The sequence below is a fragment of the Talpa occidentalis genome, unplaced genomic scaffold (genome assembly GCF_014898055.3).
Source record: "Talpa occidentalis isolate TD23 unplaced genomic scaffold, MPIMG_talOcc4v2.1 talOcc4.10, whole genome shotgun sequence".
In the NCBI taxonomy this organism is placed as follows: Eukaryota; Metazoa; Chordata; class Mammalia; order Eulipotyphla; family Talpidae; genus Talpa; species Talpa occidentalis.
The window spans coordinates 90,776,267-90,793,400 of NW_023600993.1; the positions used below are offsets into that span (position 1 = coordinate 90,776,267).

At 51.2% G+C, this 17,134-nt stretch overlaps 2 protein-coding genes across 3 annotated transcripts in view; one reads left to right on the forward strand and one right to left on the reverse strand.

Annotated features, from left to right (window-relative positions):
- Positions 1–8,196, forward strand: part of ATRN (attractin) — a 112,618-nt gene extending 104,422 nt beyond the window's left edge. Inside the window, exons 28-29 of one of the 2 annotated variants that reach the window (XM_054697521.1) lie at positions 2,363–2,481; positions 3,877–8,196. In XM_054697521.1, coding sequence (XP_054553496.1) covers positions 2,363–2,481; positions 3,877–4,036 — 279 coding nt within the window. In that variant the 3' untranslated portion in view covers positions 4,037–8,196. The remainder of the gene's footprint in view (positions 1–2,362; positions 2,482–3,876) is intronic. The other variant, XM_037498292.2, reaches the window with a different exon arrangement.
- A 4,633-nt stretch (positions 8,197–12,829) lies between these two features.
- GFRA4 (GDNF family receptor alpha 4) lies at positions 12,830–17,104 on the reverse strand. Its single transcript, XM_037521368.1, has 5 exons — positions 16,861–17,104; positions 14,599–15,141; positions 14,359–14,505; positions 13,923–14,014; positions 12,830–13,762 (listed from the first exon to the last, which is right to left on the reverse strand). Exons 1-5 carry the CDS (start codon positions 16,901–16,903, stop codon positions 13,676–13,678), a joined length of 912 nt encoding a protein of 303 aa, XP_037377265.1. The 5' UTR covers positions 16,904–17,104; the 3' UTR covers positions 12,830–13,675.
- Positions 17,105–17,134: the final 30 nt, after the last annotated feature.

The window sequence follows — 17,134 nt, forward strand, 5'->3', positions numbered from 1 at the left end:
TTAAATAAATGATCTGTGTGATACTAATTGTACTCTAAAATAAATGACCTGTTTGATATTAAATGTATTCTAAATATTCTATTGCATAATAGCTAAGTTGAACCATTGTTCTTTGTAATGACTTGGATGTGGTCTTAAAAGGCCAAAGTCATAATTCACTATGCATTTTATAGAAAATAAATATTTCTGACCCCTGCCTTTCTCCCCAAAATGAAGAAAGTTATGACTTTTTTGGCAAAATGATGAAATAATTTCAAATACTCTAGGGAATCAGCTATATGCCCTGAATAAAACATGTTTGTTAGAGTATTACTGAGCTCACAGGAAGTGGGTCAAGTTTTCAGATACCACTCTCTTTTCCTCCCCCAAAAAAGAATGAGCCATGAACCAAAACCAGAACCATGAAGGGTTTAAAGTGGTTCCATATTGGTAACACACCATGAGTCTTAGCCAAAGTAGATGCAGATCCTCTGAGTAGAAGAAGATCCCAAATTTAAACTAGGATTCTCATAGATTAAAAACGGCCAAAGCTCACCAGCGATAGGAGAGGCAAGCCACCATGAGTAAGTAAGCAAATGCAATAGATGGTCGATAGAGACAGGACTTCAAATGTTAGAATTAATCAAAGAAAATAACTATGTATGAAATATTTGAAGAAATAAAATGCAGAATCATAAAGATGAAGAAGCCATGAAAGAATGCAAAAGAGATCTGGGAAAAAAAAAAAAAAACACACATGGATCTTTTAGAAATGGAAAATACAGTAGTTGAAGTTTTTTTTAATTTTTTTTTTAAAAATTGATTTATTTATACAAGAACTGAGGTATAGGCCAGAGGCATGGGAGGGTGAGAGAATTCACCAGAGATAGATTAGGGAGCAGAACAGGCAGACGAACCAAAGACACTGCTGAGAAGAGCAGCGGGCAAGGCAGGAGAGGTCTACCGTGCCATGTGGTTTGCTCCCTGGCTGGCCGGGAATCTAACCAGTGCTGCAGAGGCTGCGGACAGCTTCATAGCGCGGTGCTCAACCCGCTGTGCCATCGGGGAGGCCCCCTGAATTTTTTTTATAACTGAAATTACATGTTAAATGTAGCACATCAGACCTAAATGGGAGTTTTTTAAAGTAGAAGATAACCCCCCCCCCAAAAAAAATGCAGAACAGAGAGAGAAGGAAGATATAACAAATGTGGAGGATAAAATGAAAAGACCTAGTCAGAACCCCCAGACAGATGAATGGAGGAGAGGCAGTATTCAAAGAGATAATAGATGAAAATTTCCCAAAGAATGGAAGGCATGACTATACAGATTCCAAAAGCAAAACATACCACAAGCAGGCTTAAGGAATGAAGGAAGAAGAGAGAAGAAAACTATACTTGGATTTATCATAGTGACTACACAACTCCAAAGATGAAGAGAACATCTTAAAATCAACAAGATCCAAGAAGATCCCTACCAAAATCGTGGCATCTTCCTTGACTCATCCTTGCTCGCACTTTCATTTGACTGTCAATTTGTCCTCAAATCTTTTTATTGTATTAAAAATATTTCCTGACCACTCTACACCACCTCCACCTCCATCCTAACCTGTCCAGTGCTCGCCTGGATGATTGCAGTCACCTCACAATTGATCACCCCCCCCTCTGCTATTTCAACCATCCAGTTACTTCCCTGTGCTGCAGCCAGAATGGTTCTGGAAATTATTTTCTTAATTTAATTGAAGAAATTCATGACATATTGAGAGGTATGGTAAGCAGAATTCTAAAGATGCCACCCAAGATTCCCTTTTCTTAGTTATTCAAACACTACTTTAGCTACTGCTATGAAGGAATTTTGCAAAACTAATAAAATTTCCAAGATACAGAAGTCTTAAGATAGAGAAGAGGAAGCTTGAGAAGGACTCGCTGTGTGGTTAGAGGCTGGAGGCGCCATATGAGGAAGGCCAGTGGCCTCTAGAGAGAGTGACCCCTGACTGACCACCAGCAAGGAAATGGAGACCTGAGGCCTACAGCTGAGAGGAACTGGATTCTGCCAACAACCAGATTAAGTTCTGAAGCAGATTCTCTCCCTGACCCCCCAGATAAGTGCCAGCCCAGCTAATAACTTGACTTCCACCTTGTGAAGATAAGACTTTTCCAGAGCGGGTGGAAGATTTGAATAGACCTGTATCCCCAAGTAGAGATCTGTACAGAGTTCACATGGGCATGCAGAGTTGAGATAATAAATAGGAGGTGTTTTAAGCAACTAAGTTTGTGGTAATCTGTTACATAACAACAGCAACTAATATAGAGGACAGCCTCACAAATCCCCTCTAAAGGCAGTAGTGTTGGACTGCTTTAGGTAATTCTGTGTTTTCTTCCTCCAGACTGTACCCAAGCCCATTGCCCTGGAGCCTTGTTTTGGCAACAAAGCTGCTGTCCTCTCTGTGTTTGTGAGGCTCCCTCGAGGCCTTGGTGGAATCCCTCCTCCTGGACAGTCGGGTGAGTGGATGAGGGTCGTGACAAACACGGTTTCCCTTTTAGTTCCTTCCCTTTCACAGAGAACTGGGGTACAAAGGCAACACTGAATAGTGCTGGCCTGCTTCAGACTGATACACCCCCATCCCTGGACTCCTGATAAGACCTCCTCATCCTCCTCAAGACTGGGGCCATTCCTGCCACCCTTTCTGTTCCTCCATCTTAGATGGTGCCTCTCTCAGGACTCCCAGAGCACCCAGCTCTGCCTTTGCCCTATCAGTTGTCCCTGGTGTAGATGCCCCAAGACATGCCAGGAACTTAAAAGCTACCCACCCCCGCAGGCCTCTGTTTTAGAGGATGGGCAAGGTGAAGTAACAAGCCCCTCTAACCTGACTCCTTAGGGCCTCAGCAGGGCTCTGTCCGTTTCCCATGTTTCAAGAATCTAGCTTCCCAGAACTCTCCCTCCCTAATAGCCATCAGGCAATGGAACCACCAGTCCCTAAAGCAGAGGTGGTGGTGGAGGTGGGTTCCAGTCTGAGACCACCAGGAATTCACTCACTGACTCCCCACAGAATCCCTGTGCTGCTATTACCCCCATTTTACACATAAGGGAACTGAGGCATGGGGAATTTAAAGAACCTGTTTACCCCAAAGCCTGCCGCCAGAGTGTGTTCTAACTTGTGTCATGGGATATGTATGAAAATGACTAGTTCTGGCTGAGTGGAGCTAATCTGAGCTGCATCGTTAAGACTGCTGCTGCTTTTCTTGCACCTTTTGGTGGAAGGCAGGAGAAACTCAGTGCCCGAGCATGTCTGAATTCTCATTTCAGCGCCCAACCCCAGGCGGAGCTCAGTGCTTGGTAGATCTGCTAAAAAGCAAAGTACACTTTTTTTTTTAAAGATTTATTTATTTATGCATACAAGAATTGGGGTACAGGCCAGAGGTGTGGAGGGTGAGAGGATTCACCGGAGACAGAGTGGGGAACAGAACAGGCAGATTGACTGAAATACACTGCTGAGGGGAGCAGTGGGCGCGACAGGAGAGGTCTGCTGCGCCATGTGGGTTGCTCCCTGGCCGGGGATCGAACTCATGCTGCATAGGCTGCGGACAGCTTTATAGGTTGTGTCTTAACCCTTTGCACCACCCGGGAGGCCCCAAAGCAAACTACACTTTTGTGTAAAAAGCAGGGGGCGAAGCACATGGGTTAGTGTCTGTAAAACAGAGCTGCACCTGAAGAACATGTGCAAACTCACGAAAGCATTCACATGGTTGGGGGGGCGGTGAAGTGGGGAGAAAATGGCTTTCCCTATGTACTTGATTCATTGCACCAAGATAATGTAAAAAAAAAAAAAATTTAAGTAATTTTTTAAAAACCAAAGCCAGCCGCTCCTTAACATGTGTCCCTTCTGTGGGTTCTCCCAAGGTCTCGCGGTGGCCAGCGCCCTGGTGGACATTTCCCAGCAGATACCAATAGTGTACAAAGAGAAGTCAGGAGCCGTGAGAAACCGAAAGCAGCAGCCCCCTGCACAGCCTGGCACCTGCATTTGATGCTGGGGCCAGGGACTCTGCGAGAGCCGAGCTAGTGTTGACGACCAGAGCCCTCTGCAGGAGAGGGAGCAGGCAGGGCAAGGCGGTACGGGCGGAAGACTGGAAACCCTCACGACATCCGACTCATCTGCATGTTCACAGGCTTTCTTTGACCGTTCCTCCCATCTGTGCTCCAGCATCTAACCTTTGACTTTTGCATAGGAAAATGGTTTAATGACAGGTCGGGGTGCCCCGGTGGTTCTGGGGGAGGCCAGGGTGGAGCCAGTGAGAAGCTGGGATGACACTCAGGTTCACTTGTGCAGCTGTTCTTGGGACTGTCTCCACTGCAGAAACACAAGCTGTAGCGTTTACAAGCAGATTCTCATCATCAGTCGTTCTTGAACACGGTCTTTTAAAAACTAATCAGATGAGTTAACTCTTCATCTGAAGCCTGCTATCTTTTTCAAAAGACGTGCTATTTATTCTTGCACGACTTAGGCAGAGCTTTTTTCCAGGGAGTAGCATTTTTCTAGTTGAAAACTAATAATGGCCCATCTCTTTTGGATCCCATCAAACTAAGATAGATTGGGGCTGTTTTAAACATCAAGGTCAGCAGTGTTACTCAGAATGTAAACTGAGGTAATAGGTAGTTTTCTATAGCAACTTGATTAATCTAGTCTTAATCCATTTGAATTCTCTTCCCCTCCCTCTCTCTCTCTTTCACACACACACACTAAGTGCCTAGACTTTAAATAGATCTAGCAATTGGAGAGTTAGTAAGTCTAAGTTTTTACATATTGCATTCCTACATTCTTACAAAATTTAAATAGCAATCATTGGCAATCTGCTCTTTTTCTAAAATCTCATTTGCAGTCAGGAAAGAATTTTCTCACCCCAAGGAACATTTAACCTAGCAGCAGGAACTGAGAGGCAAGTAGAAATGATCTAACGGAAAGCTCCTGTTTTTTTGTCAGGAATGACACTAAGTCAGGCGTGGTCCCATGCGCCTCCCCGCCCGATGTTGGCACCAGCCCTCTGGCCACTCCTGCCAGGGCACCGCAGGGGAATGGTCTTGCTCACGTCACACAGAGAGCACACAGCTCATGGGACCCCTGGATCAAAGAGCTGCTCTTGTTTCTGTAGCCTGCTCTGAGCATGAGGGTCATTCTCAGGACCCAGGGGGAGTCGTACCAGGAAAGGGACAGTCCCCCACTGCAGGCCAGAACCTGCCAAGTCCAGAGAACGGCCTGGAGCTGTTTGCCCTCTTCCCGCAGGAGGGGCCCGGCCCTCACGGCCTCCTTCCCAGACCGAGGTGGTGGTTGTGGGGATAAGGATGAAAAGCACATGGAACAGGTGGATGAGGAGGGAGAACTATGCCAAAAGGAAAGTGACCAAGTTCATTCGGGCAAGGCAGTCCCTGCCTTTCTCGCCCAGGGCGCTGCCTGGAAGTTGTCTGTCTGTCTATGGTGCTCTGTATTCTGGTATTATGCAGCAGCCTCCCGACATCTCTGTCCTGCTTCAAAGCCTGAGGTTCTCTGGCATCTCCTTATTGGCATGGACCTCTGAACAAAATGCTCAAGTTTGTGAAATTGGAGAAATTAATACTCACAGGAGCAAAAACTGCGGCATTTCACCTTCGAATGCAGTGCCTAGAGAGGGAGTGTCATCTCATCCCAACACTACACCCACTCCCATGAAGAAGTGCATGAAGGGATGTTTTCAAGGATGTCAAACCTTAAAACACTGATGCACAGAACACCTCTACTTTGAGTCTCGCCTCTCAAAAAGCTGCTTTTTCACAACCATCATTGTTAAAGAGCAGACTGTTCTAGAAAAGAGCTCCCCACATCCCTGCTGCAGATCCCGGCACCTACAAAGAGCCTGAAACGGACTGGCCCTGTGCCACTGAAAATGGTCCCCCCACTAGGGAACTCCTTGTTTGTTCAAAGAACCAGTGTTTCCTTTTCCAAAGAAGTCTCTGCCCCATGATAATCCCATGCCTTGAAAAAACATGCAGCACGTCCCACAGCCACCGTCTTATTTCTGTATTTCCCCCCTCTAAAAAATAATGTCTTTTTCTTAAAAGGGAGAAAAAAGGGAGCAAGTGAAGTTTAATTCTGCTCCAACAGTAGAGAAACAGCTGAATCCACCTGCAGCCAATAGCAAGCAGCTTCCTCAGGCTCCCGCCAGAGAAAGGGAGTGGCAGGAGCAAGAGGCACTCGGCTTAGGGCCAGTTACCAAGAGGCACCTGGAACCTCAGACATGCCTGCGTGTCACAGGAGAGCCTGTACATAAAATAGTCATGAAAACATTGATATTGCACTTGTACATAACTATACAATAGTGTCCAGAATGTTCAAACATTCGGCGTGTACATAAAACAGAAAAAATCTTAATGTATTTTTATTAAATGTAACGGTGTCTGAGTTTCACCTGTTATGTTTCTGTGCTATATACTAGATGACCGAGTTCAGAGAAGGCCTCTCCATAGGCCCTGATACGTTGGTGAGAGAGAAAGGAAAGGCATCCTCCATTGTGCCAATGTGTTCAAAGGCCTCTGGTTCCAGTTGAATAACTCCTAAAATGGGAATTATCTATCAGTACACACATGAAAGATTGGAAGGGGGTCCGTTTTAGTAGCAGTAAGTGAGGTGACTCGAAGGCAGGGAGAATCCCTGTGGCTGTTGGCTCTGCATCCGTCAGCCTCTTGGTATTGAGGCCCGGAGTGACCAATCTCTTTCTCAGAAATGTTTCTTGGTTTTTAAGTTCAAAGACTGTGCTTGTAGAAATCAGATTTTAAAATAATAATAATTATTATTATAATAAGGGCTTTCCAGGCTGATTTTGTTACGGTTTTGTCTAACTTTTTAATGAGCATGTCCCAGGACCATTGTTTATTCTGAAAACTGGGGAAGGAAGTGGGGTGACTGGTTGGTTGATAAATAGCTCCAGACCTCTACCCCCTGCCTACACATGGGTAGGGGAGACATCTGTGCTTTCCTGTGGTGATCCCCTTAATGTGTGCTCCTCTGTGCTAATCCAAAGGAAAAGCAACCCTGGACAGAAGACTGTCAGCAAAAGAAGATAACAAAATATCTGTGGGTGAGGCCCGAGGTATGAAATTGGAGACTACCAAGACATCTGGGCCAAATGGAAAAAAACCAGAACACTATCATTAGGGGAGAAAAAGGCATTTTTCGGTGCAAATCTTGCTCCTTCAAGTTAATGGAGTATATTGGGGAGGGGTGAGGATGATTCATTTCCTTGGGCTGTGGTGTGCATCCCCTGAACACCTTTGCTCTTTCCATTACAGTCATTCACCCTTCCATTCAACAAATATTTACTAAGCACTTACTAACCTAAGCTAACGCTAGGGCAGTGACGGAGAGGAAAAAGCAGCTCTTTAGAATTACAACAAAATCCAGCCCCTGAAACTGTCATCCCAGATCTTTCCTTTTGGCGGTTTCCTGGAGGAACCGGCCATCCTCAGCACACACCCAGGAAAGCAGAGGGCCTATCCTCAGGCCACACACACCGGCTCTTCATTGAAATGTTTACCCAATTTACCAAACTCGACACTAACCACAAAAATCACCGTGAATGGTTTATAGATCTCCAGGCCCCCCAAGAGACATTTCTGCTGAGTTCAAAGTAATAAACACCCTTGCCTGCAGGGAGATGACTTGGAGTGGAGAGGAAAACTGGCGCCTTCTCTTTCAAAGGCAATAATGGAATTGACTTTCAGTAACTGAATTTGTGCACAAAACATTCTAAACACTAGTGAAGCCTGTTTTGTTGAACTAATTCTGACTCTGGAAATGTTTTTGTTTTATAGTTATTTACGGTTTGTTTGTTTGTTTGTTTTGTTTTGTTTTGTTTGGATCCAAGCTTAGTTTGTTAATATGTATAATTTAGCATCTATTGCACTCATGTAAATATGGAGTAAGTATTGTAAACTATTTCATTGCTGGGGATTGTGGGTGTTATACATACATTTAGGACTGCAACTTTTTGGTATTTTTTGTATTGTAAAATAACAGCTAATTTAAGCAAGAACAAGAGAATCAAGGGAGGTCTGTGCATTTTAAACACAAATGTGAAGAACTTGTATATAAACAAAAGTAAATACTATAATACAAACTTCCTTCTGAAATAAAAGTAGATCTGGTAAAAATGTGCTTTTTCTTCTGTTTAATTCTGGTTTGGTTTCACTTATTTTTACAATTTAGTCATTAGAGCCTTAAGAAAAGCAAAAAATGCAAAAATAAAGAAGTTTAAGAGTGGCTGGGGGAGGAGAAGAGGGATTAGGGTCAGAAAAAGGGGGTGGGAATTGTATGGGGAATATAACCAAAATGAAAATGCATACATTATGCAAACATGAAAAATGATGTAAGAATTATATAAAATAAAATAATTCATAAAAAATAAAAAAAATTCAAAAAAAGAAAAGCTAAAAATATTTTTTTAATTGACCAGTTTTCAAACGCCTCAGAGAAAGCCCTTGGCTGATAAGGGTTGGGGGTAGCGGTACTAGCTTGTGGACAGACTTCCCAGCCTCCCCGGTACAGCCTGTGTTGTACTGGGAAGACATGGGGCGGGGGGGGGGGGGGGGGGTAGGTACAGCACACCCTGGTGCCTAACCGCTGCCCTTGGCCTTTCAGCTCCTCCTTTCTTCATGGGCTCCTGAACTCTTAGGCCACTGGTAGGCCGACAGGTTAGTCTTCCATGGTCACAGCGTGGTCCTGGGTCTTGGATTTTTTTTTACGTCCATACACAAAGCCTTGTCTGAGTCCCCTGTCTTCAGCAGGGCCAGAACAACTCATTCCAGCACCTTGATGCTAAGTGCAGAAGGCCCAGAAGGATGAGCTCCGTGTAGTGGGAATTGAGAACAAAAGAAGGCACAGGAAGGGTGTGGTTCTTGCAGGGGAGGGAAGGCACACCCCTGGCTGGAAGCCTGGAGGAGGCTTGCCCCTCCTCCCCACCCCAGCTTGGGTCTGGGTTAGGGAGGGAAATGGCCGGGCTGGAAGCCGCAGTCAGCTTGGGAGGACCTCCCCAAATGTTCTGGGAGGGGCAGGGGCGATGTGCCATGGCTGCAGTTTCACACCTGTTTTGCCAGTGTAGGGTAAATGGAAGTGATCAGGTCCCCCCCCCCCTTGCCATTAGCATCAACGATCTACACCTGTGATCTTGCCTGCGTGCCTGACAGCGACACCTGGGGGGGTGGGGGGGCGTGTGTGAGTGGGCGCACCTGAGTGGAGAGACAAGCATATAAGGGCGGCAACAGAGCCCAGAAAAGAGAACGTGGCAGCAGAGGAAGGGGGGAGGCAGCGGGCAGCGCAGTAGAGACCAGAGAGTCTAGAAAGAGTAAAGGTTCATTGGGGCTGGGAGGCCTGCACTGCTCCTGGGTGCCGCACTGCAAATGGTGTAGAAAGATCACTACAAGCCTGAAAAAGCCACCGAGGGCACCAGGACTCTCCTTTACCCGTCTGCTGGGAACACAGAAAACCCGCTCTGTGCCTTGCTGGCGCTGCAGCCCGTGAGCCCATGGGTCACTATTGCCCAGGCCCCTTATTGTGAGGTTGGGACCATAAGCTTGGCTGTGGGCAGAAAATGCTGGGCATGAGCGCAAACTCGGCACCTAACATGCCCCCACCTGGGACTCACTGGACGCCACCTATTTAAGGTGTTGGAGGGAATGAGGATCCCTGAGTCACCACTTAGACCAAGACCCCGCCCAGCAAGAGCCTGTGTGCTGCTCTTCGCATCCCTGGAGAGCACTTCACACCACCCCCACCCCAAAGCTCACTGGGGGAGGGGGAGTTATTTCAACAGGCGGCTTTTCTTACTCTCATGAATACAAATTGGTACCTTGAAGTGCAGAGTCCCTGTAACCAAAACCGCTAGAACACAGGGCACTGGCTTTGCTAGTGACCGGGTGGGCAGGCGAGTGGGGGGGGGCGGTGTCCTGCAAACAGCAAGACATCCGCTAAAGGTGCCCCATTCCAGAACTTGGAAAGCAAACTACTCGTCTGTTGAGTTTCTAGCTGGAGGGGAAGAAGTTAGGGAAAGCCAGAATGTGATTCGTGTTGATTGTTACTGGCTGCTTTGGGGCAGGCATCACGAGCAAGGGTTGTGTTCCAGAAAATGCTGCGTCCCTTCTTGCCAGCAGAAGGGAAAAGGGTGGAGAACTCTGAAATCCTAGGTTTTAAAAAAACTAATTGGCCTTTGAAAAAGCCAATTGGTCTTGTTTCTAGCCTCCAGTCAGCGAGAGGTGGTCGTGAGACTGAGAATCAAATGGAGGGAAGGGTCTGCGGCTGGGGCCTGACAACCACAAGGCGGTCCTCTTAGGAGCAGCTGTGCGAGTAAGAAAACAAAGAACGGGCGCGCAGCCATGCGCCTTCCACCTACCAGGGATGCAAAGAAAAGACCCAGGTTTTTGAGGGAATTATGTTGCCAAAGAAATCACCAGCGTGACCTTAAAAAACACAGCCCCTGTAACTGCTGAGCGAGGGCTCCTGAGAACAGCCTCAGACAGGTGGTGGGGAGGCTGTCCCTGGGGAGACACGCGGCCCCGTGCCACCTCCGACTGGCCACGACGAGGCTGGCCTGGCAGGCTGCCTGGTGGCCAGGGATTTCACAGTGAATGAAACAGACAAAAATCCCGTGGAAGCTGCAGTCTAGTGGGGCGGGGGGTGGGGTCCCCAGTGAAGATTATCAGAGAATAAATTCTGTGAGAAAAGGTAAATACAGGGTTGAGGGTAGAAAGTGTTGGGGAGAGGTCGCTATTTTACATCGTGGGCCTGGGGAAGGCTGTTAGGATGAGGGGGGCGGCTGAGCAGAGATGAATGCAGGAGGCACAGGGGCGTCTGGGCAGAGCGCATGCCTGGTGGCAGGAGTGGCCCCGCGTAGGGTAAATGAGTGAACCGGGCATTTTTACGCTCTTCCGCCACTAGCCTCTATGTTTCACACGCCTCTATGGCTGGTGATTGTGGTCACCTGGGCCCAGGGAGCTCGGGCGTGTGCACGTCTAGGTGCTCACCCCTGCCTGGGCCTAGAAGGGAAGGGATAAAAGGGCGGCATCACTGGGGGCAGAGGTGGGGGTGTTGGGGGCTTGAGTTGCTATTTCCCAGCTGCCTGGTTTCCCTTGTTCACTATTAAAAACCTGTAAAAGTGATACTGAGGGCTGCAAAACTCTCAGAGGCTGCGAGAACAGACAGTGAAGCTACCCAGCCTGAGATGGTTGCACAACACAGGGCAGCCAGGGAGGCTGGAGCACAGTGGATATCCCAACGGCATAGGTGGCAGTAGGGGCAGCCGGTCTGTGGGGCAATAGTCTCAAAGGGCGCGGGGCTGCCCCCTAGGGGACATTTTGGAAATGGGTGGGGCGGGTTCCATCACTGCCTTGAAGGGGAGCTCCTGCTGTGATTTAGGGGAAGTTATCCCGTGACTATGGGGGACTGTCCCTCCCTACAAGGAACTGACCCATGTCCCATCCAGTTTTCAAGCCTCTTGCTGGGCATTTGTGTTGATGAAAATAGAATCTATTTCTAATTTTAGTGTAGAACCCAACCCTGTTATAAGCAGTATTTGAGAGCTGCTTTAATAAAGTTTTCCAGAAAAGCAACTATTGGGTAAATCAAAAGAACAAACCGGTTTTTTCAAAACTTTACCAAGAACTGGTCATCATTTTGAAAACTCCTGTCACCAGTGGCAATGTCGTTCCTAGTATCTGAATCCTTGGCCCCACATATTGGTGTGAGTTGCCAATACACACCCCGAAGCCCTGTGTTACTGTCTGACACACCCCGAAGCCCTGTGTTACTGTCTGACATGCAAAAGTTACCTTCTCTCCTGTCCTGGGCATAAGGACACACCAGGCCAGATCCTGAGGCCTGTGTGGAGTGGGCTGCAGGGCAGCTCTGGTTACTGTGACCCACACAAACCTGCAGGCCTTTATTCCTTGCTCGCTTAATCCTGGTCCCATGAGGACCAGAACTTTCAGATAATTTCTTATATTTTGGGGGGTGTGTGAGTGTGTGTGAGAGAGAGAGAGAGACAGAGAGAGTTCATCTTACTTTTCTTTTCTCTGTCTTCTGCCCTGGACTGGAAACTCCTTTGGTTGTGGGGTGACATGTACCTGGCAGAACTTCCTAAGTCACCCTTCACCCACACCTTCTCAAGCCTGCAGCCCCCGAGGCAGGGCGCTTTCTGCCTCCTTCCACACACACTGGAAAATTGCTGTCCAGCGGGGGACATCTCCGAAACCTGCATATCTCCTGTCCTCCTGCCTTTCTGGAAATTTCACCTGCCAGTGTCCACACTTCAATTAAAAATGAGCCAGTTCTGTGTGTGGCCCACCCCACTCTTCTGGGGGGGAGGGGGGAGTAGGGATTGGTATCCACATCAACCTGGCCTCTAGAGAACAGACTCCAAGCCAGAATGGGCATCATGAACCGTGAAGTTTCCGCCAATAAATCCTCAGGTGCTTCCAACACCTGCCTTTCTGCCTCAGCCCCACCCCTGGATACCTGCCAGCTAGAGGCACAGTGTTGACAACATCCAACAGAGACCCAATCACTGGGACAGGCCAGGGCCGAGTGAATGTGAGAGGGACAGCAAACAGGAACTTGCTGTCATGATAGAGCTCAGGCCAACATGACATGGGCGAGTAAGACAGACCTGATTCTGTCGTGGGGGCCACAGCTGCACTCAGCCTCGTGGCATCTGGTCAAGCCCATGTATGAGCCAGGGCCTTTCAGCAGAAGTGACAGAAACCAAACTAATCACCTTGGACAACTTGTTATAGCTTCCCCAGGCTGCTGTAACAAATTACCCCAACCTTGGTGCTTACAACAGAAATTTATTTCCACAGTACTGGAACCCAGAAGTCTGACATTACAGTTTTCGGGGTCTGCGTTCCCTCCAGAAGTTTTGGGGGAGAATTCCTTCCTGACTCTTCCAGCTCCTGGCAGCTGCTGGCATTCCTTGCTATTTAGGACGCAGATCACAACAGAAAGCAAGGCCAGTCTCAGTACCCATGGGTTTATTGAGCTGTGGATACCACTCCTAGTGCTGGGTTAACCACAGGTAGATGGCCACATGGCCAGGCAGGGGGTTGGATTCTCACTCCTGGTGGTGCCCACCAAGCAACATGCCCACCAACCAAGGACAGAAAGAACTCTGCCAATGTTTGTCATGGGGCGCAGGTGATGGCCAAGCTGGGCAGTTCATGACAGGTGCTTGGGAAGCAGGAGGTGCTGCTTGTTGGAGGGAGTTTTGCCCATGCAGGGAGCTAAGTTTGTGCAGATGTTCCCTTAGTGCATGACCTGCTTGGGGACCTGATAAAAGTTTCCTAGAATTCTAGACATGTGGATGATTTCTGACCATCTCTAGGTCATCTGGGGTCCTAGTGAGACCTCAGCTACACAGGTGCGCCCTCCCATCCTTACCCTGTAAGAGACCCCAACTGTTCCAAGGTCTGTGGAGAACGGTCTACTGAAAGGGAAATGGTGGGCTTTGCAGTCAGTTGCCATCTCTCTGCCGGAAACACAGGGTATCCAGACAAATAAGAGCAGTTACAAGCGCTTGGGAGATCAGCCAGCCCCCTTCCAACAGGGCATTAGACCACAGATGTGGTCCTGTACCCCAGGCAGGGTGGGACAGCTGGCTATGCTGTCTGAGGTTTGCTGGCCTCATCACAGCAGGGGCTGCAGAGCCAGGACAGCAAGTGCAAGCTCCAAGAGCAGGAAGCATCTCTCCAGGGGTCCATCTGCAGAGGACACCTTGGGGGACAAGAGTGTGGACTTGAAGCAGAAACCTGGCTCTGGTCTGTCTCCACCCCACCCCAGGGCATCCAGGTGTCCACCTAGGCCTGGCTGGAAAGGAAGGGTGTGGAAGAAGGAGTGTGGCGCTGCCAGCTCACCATCCCCACCCTGCACCCACCTGCAGGAGGTTGTGCCCAGGGTCCTGGGAGGAGTCCAGCTGGTCCTGCAGGATTAGGGACCATCTGCTGTCAAAGGCCTGAATGGCTCCATCTACAGAGAGGTGACCAGGGTGGGCTTGGCTGGGAAGCCCTAGCACTGAACCTCGTTCCTGTGGGACAAACTGAGAGCCCCCTAGCACTCCAGGACTTCAGACTCTTGTCCACCATCTGCTCCTGCCCGCAGGGGCACTAGCCCAAGCACCCCTGGGATCCTTCGGCCTGTGATCTGTCTGGAGGCAGCCAGGAGTGGACTCCCCGCTGGGGGAAATGGGTTTGCCAGCTGCCTCACACAGCTTGTTTACTCGCCTCTAAAAGGGGGCTCTTCCCAGCCAAGTGACTTGGGAGGGCACAGTAAGTGCAGCCCAGACTCCGCGCCCCCGCCGTCCCGCGCATTACCCAGGCAGCTGTTCCGAGTAAAGAGGCCCCTGAAGGCTTCGCACTCCTCGCGCCGGTTCCCGCTGGCTCTGCAGTCACACCAGGGCGCCACGCGCGCGCTCGCGTTGTCCACGTAGTTGGGGGTGACAGCGGTGCCTGCGGTGACCCAAGAAGGGGTAACCCGTCCACCCAGGCGGAGGCACCCCCACAGGAGGACCCCCAGGTGAGCCCGCCTGCACCGGGTTCGCGCCTGTGCGTACCCACTAGGCCAGCGTAGGCGCGCAGGCAGCTGGGGGCCTGGCCGGGTTGGCAGCCGTCGGGGGCGCCCGGGGCGGGCGCGCAGGAGGCCTGGAAGGCCAGGAGGCGGGGTCTGCGCGGCGGGACGGGGCGAGAGGGCTGATGAGCGGCGGCGGCCCCGCCCGGGCAGAGCACCCCTCTCCCCGCCCCGCCCGCCGCACCTGCAGACCCGGCTGTGCTCGCAGGCGCCCAAGGGCGCGAGGCAGGAGGGCCGCGCCGCGCCGGGCCCCGAGAAGGAGCAGGCGGGCACGAAGGTCTGGCGCCGGCGCTCGGCGCACGCGGGGCTGGAGCAGGGGCAGAAGAGCAGCGCGTGGGTGAGCGCCGACGGCCCGCGGGCGAAGAAGCGGCGCAGGGCTCGGCGGCAGCGGGCTCGCGGGCACCCCCCGGGCGCGGTCCGACCCAGGCACTGCGCCACGTACTGGGTGCGCAGCCGCTGGCACCGCGCGTCCGCCGTGCAGGCCTCGGCCGCGCCCACGCATCGGTTCCGCGCCGCCGAGCTCGGGGACCCTGGTGGAGGGGGGACAGGCTGCAGCGTCTGTGCGCCCTACGCGCGCACTGCACCCCAGCTCCCTGGCCTCGCTTAAAACCCGAGGGGAGGCAGGGTGTGGCCCGAAGGCGAGATGGACGCTCACTGACCGGCCTCGCGTCGCGGCCATGGCCGACGGCGGACTCCGGGGATTCCTGCAACCCTGGCTGGGATGGATAGGGCGCACCGCACCCAGGCGGGCCTACCCGCCCCGAGAAGCTGAGGCCGGTCCTCTTCAGGCACAGGTCCTGAGCTCCTTCCCCAGAGCTGCCACAGGGGGCTCTGCGGGCTCCTCCTCAAGACCCAACCTGATGCGGGACGCTGAGCCAGGCTGCGGGGCTGGAGAAGACTTAGAGAAATGGCGTTGAGGACAGAGGCCACTCCACTGCCTCTCCTTGACACCCTAGGACGGCCTGACCATTTTTCCTTTTCCCACCTCTCCTTCCCTCGTGGACACCCTTTGAGTGACTCTAGAGGTTTCTGGATCCCTCCTTCCTGAGCTCCCTGTGCCCTGCGGGCCCCCTGCAGGCCTTCCCCACCCCCTTCTCGCTGACCCTCCTTGGTCAGGTATCTAAGCCCATCTGGACTTTCTTCTGTCTTCTCCTCCCTCCATCACCCCCTCCCCTGGGGAGGGTGGGGAAACAGGATTCCCCAAAAAGGCCCTGGGCCCTGGAGAGCCCCTTCAGGCCTAACACCCTCCTCCCCCAGCAAATTAGAGAAGTGCCTGATGGCTGGCCACAGGGCTGTCCTGAGCCACAGCCCAGCCTCCCCACCTTTGTGTGAGTGTGTGTGTCTGTCTGTGCGTCACGGGTGTCTCCTGCCACAAGACCGGGGCTTCTCTGGCACTGGCCACCTCCTTCAGAGACATGTATTGAATGGTGGGGGCTGCAGGGATTCTGGCTGAGCTTCAGTGCAGGGCCTCTGCAGGAGGGAAGCAGGCCTCTGCAGGAGGGACTTGCAGGCAGGGTGGACTTGGATGGGTATGGAAATGGTGAGCCCGTCCTTCCACTCTCCCTTTTGTCCCTTCCCTCTGTTCCCCGCCCCTCCAGGATGCACGGAGAAGCAGGCCCACTTTGCCTTCCTCTCCCAACAAAGCCTGTCACATCCCCAGGCCTCAAGCCACGCTAACAGTACCAAGTGTCACCTAAGGTCTTGCCCCCCACCTCTGCCCATTCGCTTACCTGTCTCCCTCCACCAGGAGTGCTCATACCTCAGTTCCACCCTCAGAACAGTTCCGCTCAGTTCCATGATTTCCTCTGCCTTAAACCTTTGCCAGATTCCATTCCCCCCGACCCCATCCCACCCTAAAGTGGCCCTTCCCTCCTAGGTGCCCCAGGTGGGAAGGGGCAGTCCAAGATAATGGCTTGGAGGCCCTGAAGATGCCTGGGAAGGAATCATTGTGAAGCCTCCAGACTTAAGAGTGGCGGGTTAGGGCTGGGGTAAGGATAAGAAAGGTGGGTGAGGGGAAGTAATAGGAAAAAGAAGTTTCCTGCAACAGGGATACCAAGGCCAGGACTTGGGGATGTACCCAAAGGCAGAAGACTGGTGCACTGCCAGATGTCCTCAAAAACCATGCACAGCTGGCTCTCTCACCAGTGTCCCTGCCTGAGTGCCCGCTTTTCCTGGAATCACCCTCTTGCCCTCCTACCCTGTGCTCAAGATCCGTGCTTGAGACCCTGAGGAAGGAGGCGGTCACTCACCCAGAAGCAGCAGCAATAGCATCGGCCCCAAGCAGAGGACCATACCTGGCAGTGAGCGAAGGACTGCTGGAGCCAGACGGGTCTCCCCAGACTGTCTGAGCTAGAGCTTGGTGAAAACCCAGTGTCCCTGCTGACAGGTGCACTCCTGTGGGGAGGAGCCTCTGTGATGGGAATGGCTTCCTGCCCCCACTGAGTCGCCAGCCTAGGATGGGCCTTACCGTAGATTCTAGAGCCACTGCTTCCAGGTCCCCAATGCACTCCCCAGCACCCCACC

Coding starts and splice junctions, on each gene's coding strand:
- GFRA4 (XM_037521368.1), bottom strand. CDS start 16,903: ATGGTCCTCTGCTTGGGGCCGATGCTATTGCTGCTGCTTCTGG. Junction 14,506..14,598: donor GCGCCTACGCTGGCCTAGTG/GGTACGCACAGG, acceptor TTACCCCTTCTT/GGGTCACCGCAGGCACCGCT. Junction 14,015..14,358: donor TACTCGGAACAGCTGCCTGG/GTAATGCGCGGG, acceptor ACCTCTCTGTAG/ATGGAGCCATTCAGGCCTTT.